Raw genomic sequence first — 12,105 nt, 5'->3', positions numbered from 1 at the left:
TGAGCAGAAAAAAAACCCTTGCAACTTTGAGCCGGCGAGCCTCAGCGTCAGGAAGTATCGCGTGATATCAGGTCTCGCGATGTAACAAATTGCTTTACGGGAAAAAAATCTGCTAAAATGCTGTCATTATTGCGCTCCCTCACGCTGTTCGAACCCGAATGATGAAGACTTTTTAAAGAATGTCCCGTCTGCTTTGATGTTGTTGATCTACTAGCCTCTGGTATCTGAGAGTCGCCAACGAATTTTTCGACAGTGTTGTCAAATATCAATTCCGAAGCTGTGGGGGGAGCTCTAGAGAGAAACCTGCAAGCAAAAAGCAAGAATACAGCGAAGAAATTCCTGAAATTGCATCTATAGCCCTGCTTTAAGTGCTGTTAGTTTGACATGATTGTTCAACAATATCACAATATTGAATTCACGATACAATATTATTGTGATACTCCAAGATATATGGTAAAAGGTTAACAAAAAATATTCTGTTGATTAAAATAATAAATTTGATATTACATTGTGTGTGTAAATGAATAGGCTTGGACTTTCTGCTGGAAACCCAAAGCACAGGACAATAGAGACACCAGAATAACAATATTCATGATTCTGAAGATGAAAATACAGAATTATTTTAGACAAATATGCTAAACTAGATATCAGATAGTGACTAGATAGTCACTACCTAAATATAATTAAAATAATGTAGGACACTGTTTACTGTTAACATCAGATATTTGGCATTATCAGAATCCACAAATATCCCACATTGCATTATTATAGCCTACATTACACACACTGACATTTTTTTTTTTTTTTTTTTTTTTACACAGACATTTTTCATTGTGGGTGAATTATACACACAATACATATTGTCACTATCCATGATACATATTGATGCATATTTGTATTGTGATATATTGTGACACAGTATATTGTTACACCCCTATTTTATAATACTAAACTGAAAATAAAGAGTTATTTGTGGTCTTTAAAAGGTTCTCCTCCTCTATGCCGTCAGTCCGCAGAACCCTTTTCTCTTTAGAGCCTTTAAGCGTTCACAAACCCAACTCACGCCCGCCCTCAGGAAGTTGATTTAAATATATATTTCAACAATGCAGATTATACATGCATTTGTCTCCAATTATGCAAGCCCACCATACTGAAAAGACCCTAAATCATCACTGCATGTCTTACATAATCCATAAATAATGGCTTTGTGTATGTTTACACCACGCTGCGTGATATGATTCATATCTGGTATTGTTGCTGCTGTTGTTCGCAGTCCTGTCCACGTTTTAAATGACCGCTCAAATGGCCGATGGGGGAGTATTTGAGGACTGACACAAATGCATTTGTGGATTGTATATCTCCCCTGTTTATGTGTCCTGTTACAGTCTCACATACTAGCAGGTGATAGATGGCCGCCGCGCGACCACACATGCTGAGCTTGGCCGTGTGTCTGACGCAGCAGTTACAAGAGTCCTTATGAGAATATGGATGAGCTTTTCAGAGGGAAGTGATCTGACCAAGAACAAGTTTATTGCCGTTTATTGTCCAAATGAACAAGATTACACTAATGGTGGGGAGCTAAGTCTGATTTAAGACTAAAACGAATCCCTTCTTTACCTCTTAAAGGTTTGAATAATGGTTATTTCTGTCTTTATGCAAATGTGGCTCAGAGCTGAAAACTAATTCAAAGGTGTAATATTGATTAAAGTTCAAAGGTGTATATGTTTCAAGGGAAATATCTATCTATCTATCTATCTTGATCAATCTAGAAATCTTGATCTATCTATCTACTTTTGTTGTGATTCAAACCCCCCCCCCCCCCCCAAAAAAAAAAAAAAAAATTTTTTTTTTTTTTTTTGAGGAATGGTTTCAAATTTAAGTCATTTGTATATGTGCTTAATTTAAAAGCTGGTCAGATGGCTGGTTTCATAGGGAATTTGGGGTACTTTTCTAAGCCAATCTTATGTAAAAATGTAAGTATGCATTTCGAATAAACTGTTATGATGTAATTTGTAAAAAGATATGATTCGTGATAGAGTAAACATGAAGCTGCACCCTCAAAACTAACTCTGTCGGGCGTGACCAGGTTGTACAAAAATGCATGAATGAGTATCAAATTTATACCTATTGGCCAAACTGTGAAATAGTTATGAATTATCAGTTTTAAGAGGTTAATTTAAGAGGATTGGTTTGTTTTATTTGTTTGTTTGTTTTCTTGATATCAATGAAGTGAAAGTGAGGGATATTAAGCTGGGATTTTTTAACAATTACAAACTTATACGCTTCACTAAAGACTATCTGTGACCCCAAAGACACACCCTCACATCTCTTTTTCTATCAGTCTATCTATCTCCAGCTTGGACAACATTTCTGCTACTTTTGGGGATCTTTGCCAACTCTTAGAGTCATATCTCAGTATCCAATCTGGACGTGGTCCAAACTCTTCCGGCCAATCAGGAGTGGCGGTGAAAGAGGAGCTAAAGGACTAAAGTGGCTGCCACAACACATATATTTCCCCTGAAAAAAAAAAAGAAAAGAAAAAAGGTATCCAGAGAGCAGATGCAGAAGTGCCGTAACCCAAGAGCTCCACAGGCTTTGCCTTCAGGGATTCTGTGGTTCACACACACACACACACACACACACACACACACACACACACACACAGAGGTTGGACGGGACCCAAACATCAGTCATTCATGTTCAGACATCAGTGTATCTGTCCAAACCATCTGCAGGTGTGTGTGTGTGTGTGTGTGTGTGTGTGTGTGTGTGTGTGTGTGTGTGTGTGTTTGATTTTGTGTAGGTGTGACTGTGTGTGTAGTTTGGCTTGTTGAAACTAGAACATACTGTTGCTGCTTTACATGTCAATCAACATCTGTGGGAATTCTCTTTTTGCACCACTTTTTCATCTCAGTGAATCCACCTCCATGTTCATAAACGCACACACACACACACACACACACACACACACACACACACACACACACACACACACACACACACACACACACACACACACACACACACACACACACACACACACACACACACACACACACACACACAGTGGATCAAATCCCTTTCCCTGTGGACTCAGTCTCATTTTAAAATGCCCTCGATGGCAGTGGGCCAAACAGGGTCTCTTACGGCTAGTGAAAAATCTTGTGAGTATTCACTCTAATTGCTAGTTCAGGTTTGCTGAAGGCTACAGGTTGTCCGGTCAGAACAATGATGTCTCACTCAGGTTATATTCCAAATCGTTGTTTTATTAAAGGTGCATAGATGTGTGGTTCTGTGAATACAAAATACAGAAATGAATATGAATATAAACATAAAACACAAGAACAGTATGAATAAAGCTTATTTGGTAAATTACTGATGAATAAAGGGTAAAATATAACACAATACAATCTCTATGATGAAATACTTGACTAAGTGGGAATGGATGTGTGTGCGCTAACGCTGTACACGAGCTGTGCACGAGCTGTGCATGCGAGCATGGCTACTGCTGCATGTGCGGTCAAACCGAGATGTAAACAACTATGAGCGCATGCGCGCGACCTGAGGTACAACATGCATTGGTGTTTATAAGGAATAAATATAACTAATACTGACAACGAATGACATAAATATACATGGGATGGCAGTAATGTCACAGCAGCCGAATATAATTAAGTAAACAACATTAAATGTAAACACTGATACAGGCGGATTAGCGTTCGTTGAAACTGTTCAGTAATTATGTGATTACTTACAGTGTGATGCACGCACACGCACAATCTATAAAACTCCTCCGATTTGGGCTAATATACTATACTCCACTCTACAAACTAGGCTATATACAATATTCAGCCGATCTCCTTTTCCCGTTATCATCCGTCAACTTTCTTCTCCGTCACTTCGCGAACTCCGGTGGAAAGTTTTTGGAATAGTCCATTTCTCACTGAATGACAGGGGTGACTGGGAGAGTCCATGTGTCAAAGGGGAACACTTTCTACAGCCGCCCCCAAATTCACAGTGTGAATTTGCCGACTTTAAGTGTCTTTGCTACATTAAATTTAAAGCTAGTCGGGAAGAGAGGGCAGACAAATAATCTTGGCTACAGGTCGGGTGTAGGTTTTGCCGTTAACTTGTATTTCCGCAGATCTGACTCTCTTGTCCAACCCAGGAAAGACCTGAACAATTCTCCCAACAGGCCAAAGAGCGCGGGGCAGTTGTTGGTCCACGATCATGACTGTGTCCCCGACCTGCAGGTCAGCTTCTTCAGTCTTCCATTTCTGTCTGATCTGGAGGTTGGGTAGGTAGTGCCGAATAAAGTGCTTCCAAAAGTGGTCAGCCAAGAGCTGGCTATGTCTCCATCTCTTTCGGCTTAGGAGTTCAGAGTCTTGGTATACCACTTGCGGTAATGAGGCATCTCGCCGCCCCATCAACAAGATGTTAGGAGTTACTGGATCTGGATCCGCGATGTCCGAAGAGGTGTAGCCAATGGGTTTGGAGTTGAGAATTCCTTCTATTTCTATGAAGACAGTCCTCAGCACTTCTTCTGTAACTGTCTGGCTGCCAATGGTGACGTGAAGTGCAGCCTTTAAAGAACGGATTTCTCTCTCCCAACATCCACCGAAATGGGGTGAACTGGGTGGATTAAAGATGAATCTTATTTGTTCGCTGGCGAGTTGGGCTTGAAGCTCAGGATGAAGGGCGATGAATGACTCTTTCAATTCCCTTTCTCCTCCCTTAAAGTTGGTGCCTTGGTCTGACAGAAGCTCAAAGGGTTTACCACGTCTGGAGATGAATCGGCGTAAAGCCATCAAGAAGGAATCTGTGTTGATACTGGTGAGTATGTCAATGTGGACTGCACGAGAAGTCATGCATTTGAAGATGATTCCCCATCTTTTTTCATTCCTGCGTCCCACCTTTATAGTGTAAGGTCCAAAGCAATCTACACCTGTTGAGTAGAAGACAGGTTGATGGATCCTCAATCTGGCAGGTGGGAGGTCCGCCATTCTTGGTGGATGTGGTTGTCCCCGCCATCTCTGACACTCTGCACATTGTCGTTGGTGGTTTCTGACCGCAGCCCGTCCCCGTATCACCCAGTATTTCCTGCGAAGTTCAGCAAACACCCTATCTGGTCCTGGGTGATGTAGTCGATCATCATAGTCCTTGATTACCAGTTTGGTAGTCGGATGAGAGGAGTCAAGGACAATAGGATGTATCATATCTTCCTCTAGCTGGCTGATTTGACGGAGACGACCGCCAACGCGTATGAGTTGGGTGTCCTCATCAAATTCTGGAGCTAAGCAGAGCAAACGACTATTTTTTGGTAAGGATTTACCTGCTCTTAGGAAGAACAGTTCATCTGGAAATGAGTCAGCTTGGCTCTGACGAAGTACTGCAAGTTCTGCCTCTTTGTGGTCATCTGCAGTTGGGATATCAGTGGCCGCCCCGTTAACATACTGGATGTAAGCCTTCAGTAGCTCTGAAAGCGTATGGTATTTCTGTGGATCGGGAGGAGGTGAAGTGGAGATTGACAGACCAATGAAAATAGGCTTTCTCAGTTCACTGTCCTGATCAATGGTCGTAGGTGGTGGCATCTCTGGCCAATGATCAATTGTCTGTCTGAGGAATTTTGGTCCCTTATTCCATCTGCTTTCCTGGCCTATGTCACAGAGCAGTTTTCCCTTTGTGATGTCATCTGCGGGGTTCTCCTTTGATGGCACGTATCTCCAGTTATCAGACTCTGTGAGTTCTTGGATTTCTGCCACTCTAGTGCCTACGAAAACTTTAAAACGACATGATTGTGACAGCAGCCAGGTAAGGACAGTTGTGGAGTCAGACCACAGAGTAACACTATGGATGGGCAAAGTTAGCTCTGTCTTCAGAACTTTTGCGAGTTGTGCACCTGTGAGCGCTGCACATAACTCCAGCCGTGGAATGGTTTGCTGCTTTTTCGGGGCTACCCGAGATCTACCTGTTACAAAGGTAACTTCCACTCTACCTTCAGGATTTTCAGTTCGTATGTAGGCCACAGAACCATAGGCTCGCTCTGAAGCGTCACAGAAAATGTGGATCTGCCTCATGCTGGAAGGCTGATCCAGTTCTTTACTGCAGTAAGACCTCGGCAAAACAATGTGCTGTAAACCATCCAGTTCACTCTCCCATGCTTTCCACAAATTCAACAGGTTCTCAGGCAGACGGGGATCGTCCCACTCTCTTTTCTTGTCCCATAACTGCTGTACGATCACCTTGGCTCGTGTTGTGAATGGCACAATATAACCTATGGGGTCATACTGTCTAGCGAGGATATGGTATATGCTCCGCATAGTTGGAAGTGGGTGGTCTGTCCGCCGCTGCTTATAGGAGAGAGTGTCTGATGAGCAATTCCAGTGTAACCCAAGAGTTGACTCTTGTGCATCTTGTTGACCTTCGCTGAGCCACTGGATGCTGCTTTGAGATCGAGCATCAGCTGGCAGGTGGCTGATGACTGATGGATCATTGCTCGCCCACTGTCTTAGGTCAAAGCCTCCGGAACTTAAAAGGCTGCGGAGTCTGTCTACAAGACCTTTCGCTCTCTCACTTGAGGTGAAGCTCTGAAGGCAGTTGTCAACATAAAATGATTTCTCTACTGAGAACTGTGTGTCTTCAGACTCACTGTGATCCAGAACGTGCTTCTGTAACGCGTACGTTGCGCAGCAAGGACTGCACGTTGTTCCGAATGGAAGTACTTGCCATTCATACACGTCTGGTGCCTTGTCTTTCTGAAGGTTTCTCCAAATGAATCTCAGTAGTGGTTTGTCCTCCGGCAAAAGGCGTACCTGGTGGAACATCCCACGAATGTCACTACTAATGGCGATGGAATGTTCTCGGAATCTCAGAAGAACTGACAGAAGAGAAGGACTGAGTGGTGGACCAGGGAGTAAGTACTCGTTCAGGTTGTGGCCTTGGTAAGCAAACGAACAGTTGAAGACAACCCTTTTCTTCCCATTATGCTCCACCAAATGATGAGGAATGTACCAGCTCTCTTTGGAACAGTCAACCTCCTTAGGAGTGAGTTTCGTGATGTAGCCAGCTTGCTGTAACCTGACTATCTCCTCTTGGTAGGCCGCTGCTTGTTCCGGATTCTTGTTCAGACGATTCTCTATTCCCCTTAATTGTGGCAGGACAGCTTCTTTGGGTGCATGTAGACATGGCATACCTTTGGCACGTAGAAGAGGGGTTGCATAGCGCTGGATTCTGTTAACATCCACTCTCACGGTTTTGTCCTGGAGAAGTTGGATGGACTCTTTGTCTTGTCTAGACCTTGTCAGTACCTTTTCATTTCGATATGGAAGAATGTCCATTTTCCACAGTTTCTCCACATTCGCATACAGGTCGTTACTGGGCTGTAAGCTGGTGAAAAGACATTGCTGTGGGGAAAGTCTGCTGGTTAGTTCTTGTGCTGGGCCCTGTAGTGTCCACCCTAGGCGTGTTCTCACAGCAGCAGGGCCACCAGGTGGACCCAGTCTGACTGGTTCTATGGGTGTGATGAGATGAGGGCAGTCAGAACCAATAAGAACTACTGGTTTCACTTTGTGAAGGTGCTGTAGTGGCAGGCCTGCAAGGTGCTTGTACTTCTTCTGAAGTACCTTGACGGGATGCGTGTGCTCTGCTAAACCCAGGCTGCTGGCTGTAAATGCGCTCCGTATCCTGAAAGCCTTACGAGGGTTAACCACTGAAGACACAGTGAAGGTCACAGCCGCCCCATGAATGGTCTGTGTATCTTGCCTGACTGTACGGAGAACCAAGTCCTCTGGCTGTCCCTTCAGATTCAACTTCTGCACAGCTTCATGTAAGATGATGGTCCGCTCTGACCCATCATCGAGAATTGCATATGCCTCCATGGATTTGTTGCCATTTCGGAGCAGAACTTTAGCCACCTTCAGCAGAATTTTATTGTCACAGGTTGGACGATCCACATACAATACTGCACTGGCTGGAACCGATTCTTCTGTGGCTCTGCTCTGGTCATTTACATCATGTAAGGCCAGCAATTGCTTTCTGTTACAAGATGGACAGAGGGCTTTCAGTGTGCAATTGGCAGCATGATGACCACGCCCACAGCGCCAACATCTATTTTGACCTTTAATCCAATTCACCTTCTGCTCTTTGTTGAGTAACTTAAAGTTCTCGCAGCCATTCAGGAAATGTCTGTTGTTGTCGCAGTATGGACAGTAAACATTCACCCCTTCTCTCTTAGCAGCAGTTGGTTTGGGTGGATAAACTGGTGATGCTGAGCTGGCCTTTGGTTTCTCTGTACCAAGGAGGATGGTAGTGGGTTTGCGGGGCTGCCTAGAGTCTCTCCTCAGCTCCCTCCTCGGCACTGTCGAAACTCTAGACTGACTGGTATAGTCAGTGTGGTCATCCTGAACTTGTAGCTCGTACTCAAGCCAGTCCGCAAAGTCCAATAATGTGGGGATAGTGACATGAAGAGGATGTGTGTACCTCTTGAAACTGGACCTGAGATCATGTGGCAGTTTGCTCATCAGTCTGGACACATGTGATCCGCACTCCAACTCGACGTTGCCTTTCTGACCCAGCTGTTCCAACATACTGACCAAGGAACGCACTTGGAGACCGAACATGCGAAAAGTTTTCACATCTCCACTGCGAATGTTTGGTCCATCCATTAGTTCTGCAATGCGTTGTAAGGCTAGCTGATGGGGCTGGCCATACATTTTATTGAGGGCTCTCATGGTGTTTGTGAAAGGAAAGCTTGAGTTACTGTATGAGTCTGACACAAGTAGGGCTTCTTCCAACTTAAGATGGTCAGTGAGGATCTGATATTTGAATCGCTCTGTTGCATCTTCAGGCAAAATGTTCTCCAATGCTATTCTCAGTCTGGAAAACTCTCTAGGATCAGGGGATGTTAGGAAGGGAATGGTTGGAGAAGGGCCTCTGTACATTTTCTCCTGCATTGATGGAGGCTTATAATACGCTTGTCTGTAGCCTGGTTGCGGAGGTGGCATACGCTCATATGCTGGGGTCTCAAACTCTGACTGATAAGCTGGAATGTGTTGGGAGGAACAAGAGTACCTGGGTTTAGGTGGGTCACTGTAACGCACTTGTGGTGGTACTTTATAATGTATTGAGGAGGAAATGTCCATGTTTCTGAAATCCTCAGCTAATCCAGGATGCTCATCCATTGTAGCTGGGCACAGTTCTCTCATGGTCGTAGGTGGAGTTGGTGGGTTTGTCCGTGGGGCTGGAGTAGGACGGAACCGTTGTGGAGTCTCAGGGCTCACCACTGGAGAAAAGGGACCTGGAGATAGCACTGGTAAAGTCAATGGCCTAGAGGGGGATCCCCTTTCTGCCTTAAGACTTTGAAGTTCCTGATGTAACATGGCATTCTGTTGTCGCATCTCCTGTAATGCTGAAATAATCTCTGGAAGCTGGCTGGTTTGTTGCCGCAAGTCGGCGTTCTCGCGTTTCATCACCTGCAGCATGGCTGTAAGCTCCACTTCTTCTCCTCGCCCATCGGATCTTTCACTTTGCCATTCATCTCTCAGTGTCCACTTATCATGATCTAACTCTTGACTGATAGGAGAAGTCGATTGGGTCCGTCCTACCATACTTGGTGACTGGACTCTGCTATGGCTGAAGTCTGGGAGTGGCTGTCGATGTGGCAATGGCTCACCAAGCTCGTAGTCCGCTAAATGAGTCGGTGGGTTGATCTGTCTTCGTGGACGCACGACAGGCGCTTCTCTCTCGGGTTGAGACATCTCTGTAGCAATTCACCTATCCGGCTCGAAGGACCATGAAAAATCTTGTGAGTATTCACTCTAATTGCTAGTTCAGGTTTGCTGAAGGCTACAGGTTGTCCGGTCAGAACAATGATGTCTCACTCAGGTTATATTCCAAATCGTTGTTTTATTAAAGGTGCATAGATGTGTGGTTCTGTGAATACAAAATACAGAAATGAATATGAATATAAACATAAAACACAAGAACAGTATGAATAAAGCTTATTTGGTAAATTACTGATGAATAAAGGGTAAAATATAACACAATACAATCTCTATGATGAAATACTTGACTAAGTGGGAATGGATGTGTGTGCGCTAACGCTGTACACGAGCTGTGCACGAGCTGTGCATGCAAGCATGGCTACTGCTGCATGTGCGGTCAAACCGAGATGTAAACAACTATGAGCGCATGCGCGCGACCTGAGGTACAACATGCATTGGTGTTTATAAGGAATAAATATAACTAATACTGACAACGAATGACATAAATATACATGGGATGGCAGTAATGTCACAGCAGCCGAATATAATTAAGTAAACAACATTAAATGTAAACACTGATACAGGCGGATTAGCGTTCGTTGAAACTGTTCAGTAATTATGTGATTACTTACAGTGTGATGCACGCACACGCACAATCTATAAAACTCCTCCGATTTGGGCTAATATACTATACTCCACTCTACAAACTAGGCTATATACAATATTCAGCCGATCTCCTTTTCCCGTTATCATCCGTCAACTTTCTTCTCCGTCACTTCGCGAACTCCGGTGGAAAGTTTTTGGAATAGTCCATTTCTCACTGAATGACAGGGGTGACTGGGAGAGTCCATGTGTCAAAGGGGAACACTTTCTACAGCTAGTCTGAGCGAAAAATCACTCGTAACGTTTCAGGAACATTAATGTAATGCCAGCAGCTGCCAAATGCTATTCTAGCCCACTATTTATTACACAAACTTGTTACTTTCACAGCCTCATGGCTTCAGCCGGGCTTTGCCCAGATATTTCCCTTTTCCCACGTTTGAGAATGCAAAAACTCTCTCTCTATTTTAAACTTATTCTGTTTAAAGCTGGTCTGTCTATCCATCCATCTATCCGTATATCCATCCTTTCAAGATGGGTGTTAATTCACATTTTAAAGGTTTTTTTTTTTTTTTTTGCAATGACCCAATGACTGGTGTCTACACTAATATTAGTCTCTCTGTTTATCCTGAGGTTTACTGCAGTCCACTGGATCCAGGCCGTATCCAGATCTGATGAAGGACCTGTGCCTGGACACAACAACGCAGTCCTGAAGTGTCAACTAGTCTCTCCCCTGTGAAGACCCCCTTCCCTTCCCTTTTCCTCTGTACAGATAAAACATTGTCAAAATAGTTCCGGGTCACATGGCTACTCGGAAGCGATAAATAATTATGCAAATGATGCCGGAGCGCGTTAGGGTTTTCTATTAGAACGGTGTTGTGTTAGCGGCCCCAAAGTTAATAACTAATGATCTTTGCAACGGAAGTGAATCGATAGAAACTAACTTTAGCTGGACAATAACTTTATTCTAGAGCTGCTGTAAGGCCAAAACAATCTCTGTTACTTTAATTTCCTATTATTACTGTAAAGATGCTTTGAAACAGTCCATATTGTTAAAAGCGCTATATAAATCAAGGTGACGACTTACATTATATAAACTAATTTTATAAAAAAAAATGGACCATGGTGGTTGTGGCTCGCTTGGACACCATGGTCGTGTCGATGAATCCAGGGAACCTGCTAGAAGGCTGGGCAGGACCAGAGGAGGAGGAAGGGTCAGGGAACTGGTTGTTGCCAAAGTGTCCATTAAGCCGGACTGGACCAGAGGGCAAGGAGAGACCTCAGGAGTGAGTCCATCCCTGGGTATCCAGATCAATAAGTGCCTGCTCTGGGATGGACATTACGGCAGGCACTGGATAATTTCGGAACGGACAATGAGGCGGGTGGCAACTCGAGGTCCATGTCAGTTTGCTGCGCTGGCTCGGGGTCCACAGCAGCCACATTATACTCCAGCACACAACTATACTGGTGGAGGGAGAGTAGCTGGTCCTCTGGGTGGACGGTGGCTACTGCTATAGATCCATCATCTGGTCAGTTATTGTCACGGGTTGTTGCAGGCAAAGCAGTGATTTAAGGTGAAGATCTAAATCCAGCAGTCTTCACAAAAAAAACTCTGGAATGCAGGGAAACGGGAAAAAAGCAAACCAATCTTAACATTGACAGTAATAGACCAAGAACTAAACAAAAGAGTTATACAAGGGACAAAATGAGGAATTAAACTAGAAACAGGTGAACATAATCAGCA

The 12,105-nt window shown here is 44.0% G+C and overlaps 1 protein-coding gene and 1 long non-coding RNA gene across 2 annotated transcripts; both read right to left on the bottom strand.

Moving 5' to 3' along the window:
* Positions 1 to 3,245: 3,245 nt before the first annotated feature.
* LOC309491340 (uncharacterized protein) lies at positions 3,246 to 5,410 on the bottom strand. The gene is made up of 2 exons (XM_082160810.1): positions 3,756 to 5,410; positions 3,246 to 3,292 (listed from the first exon to the last, which is right to left on the bottom strand). The coding sequence occupies exon 1, from the start codon at positions 5,214 to 5,216 to the stop codon at positions 4,065 to 4,067; it is 1,152 nt and encodes a 383-aa protein (XP_082016936.1). The 5' UTR covers positions 5,217 to 5,410; the 3' UTR covers positions 3,246 to 3,292; positions 3,756 to 4,064.
* A 4,473-nt stretch (positions 5,411 to 9,883) lies between these two features.
* Positions 9,884 to 10,545, bottom strand: LOC309491155. Its single transcript, XR_014202946.1, has 2 exons — positions 10,394 to 10,545; positions 9,884 to 9,930 (listed from the first exon to the last, which is right to left on the bottom strand). It is a non-coding gene; the product is annotated as an uncharacterized lncRNA (long non-coding RNA).
* Between the last annotated feature and the right edge of the window lie 1,560 nt (positions 10,546 to 12,105).

This window comes from Leuciscus leuciscus, assembly GCF_965113295.1.
Source record: "Leuciscus leuciscus genome assembly, chromosome: 25".
NCBI classification, from domain to species: Eukaryota; Metazoa; Chordata; class Actinopteri; order Cypriniformes; family Leuciscidae; genus Leuciscus; species Leuciscus leuciscus.
This window is presented reverse-complemented; position numbering and strand designations above follow the sequence as displayed.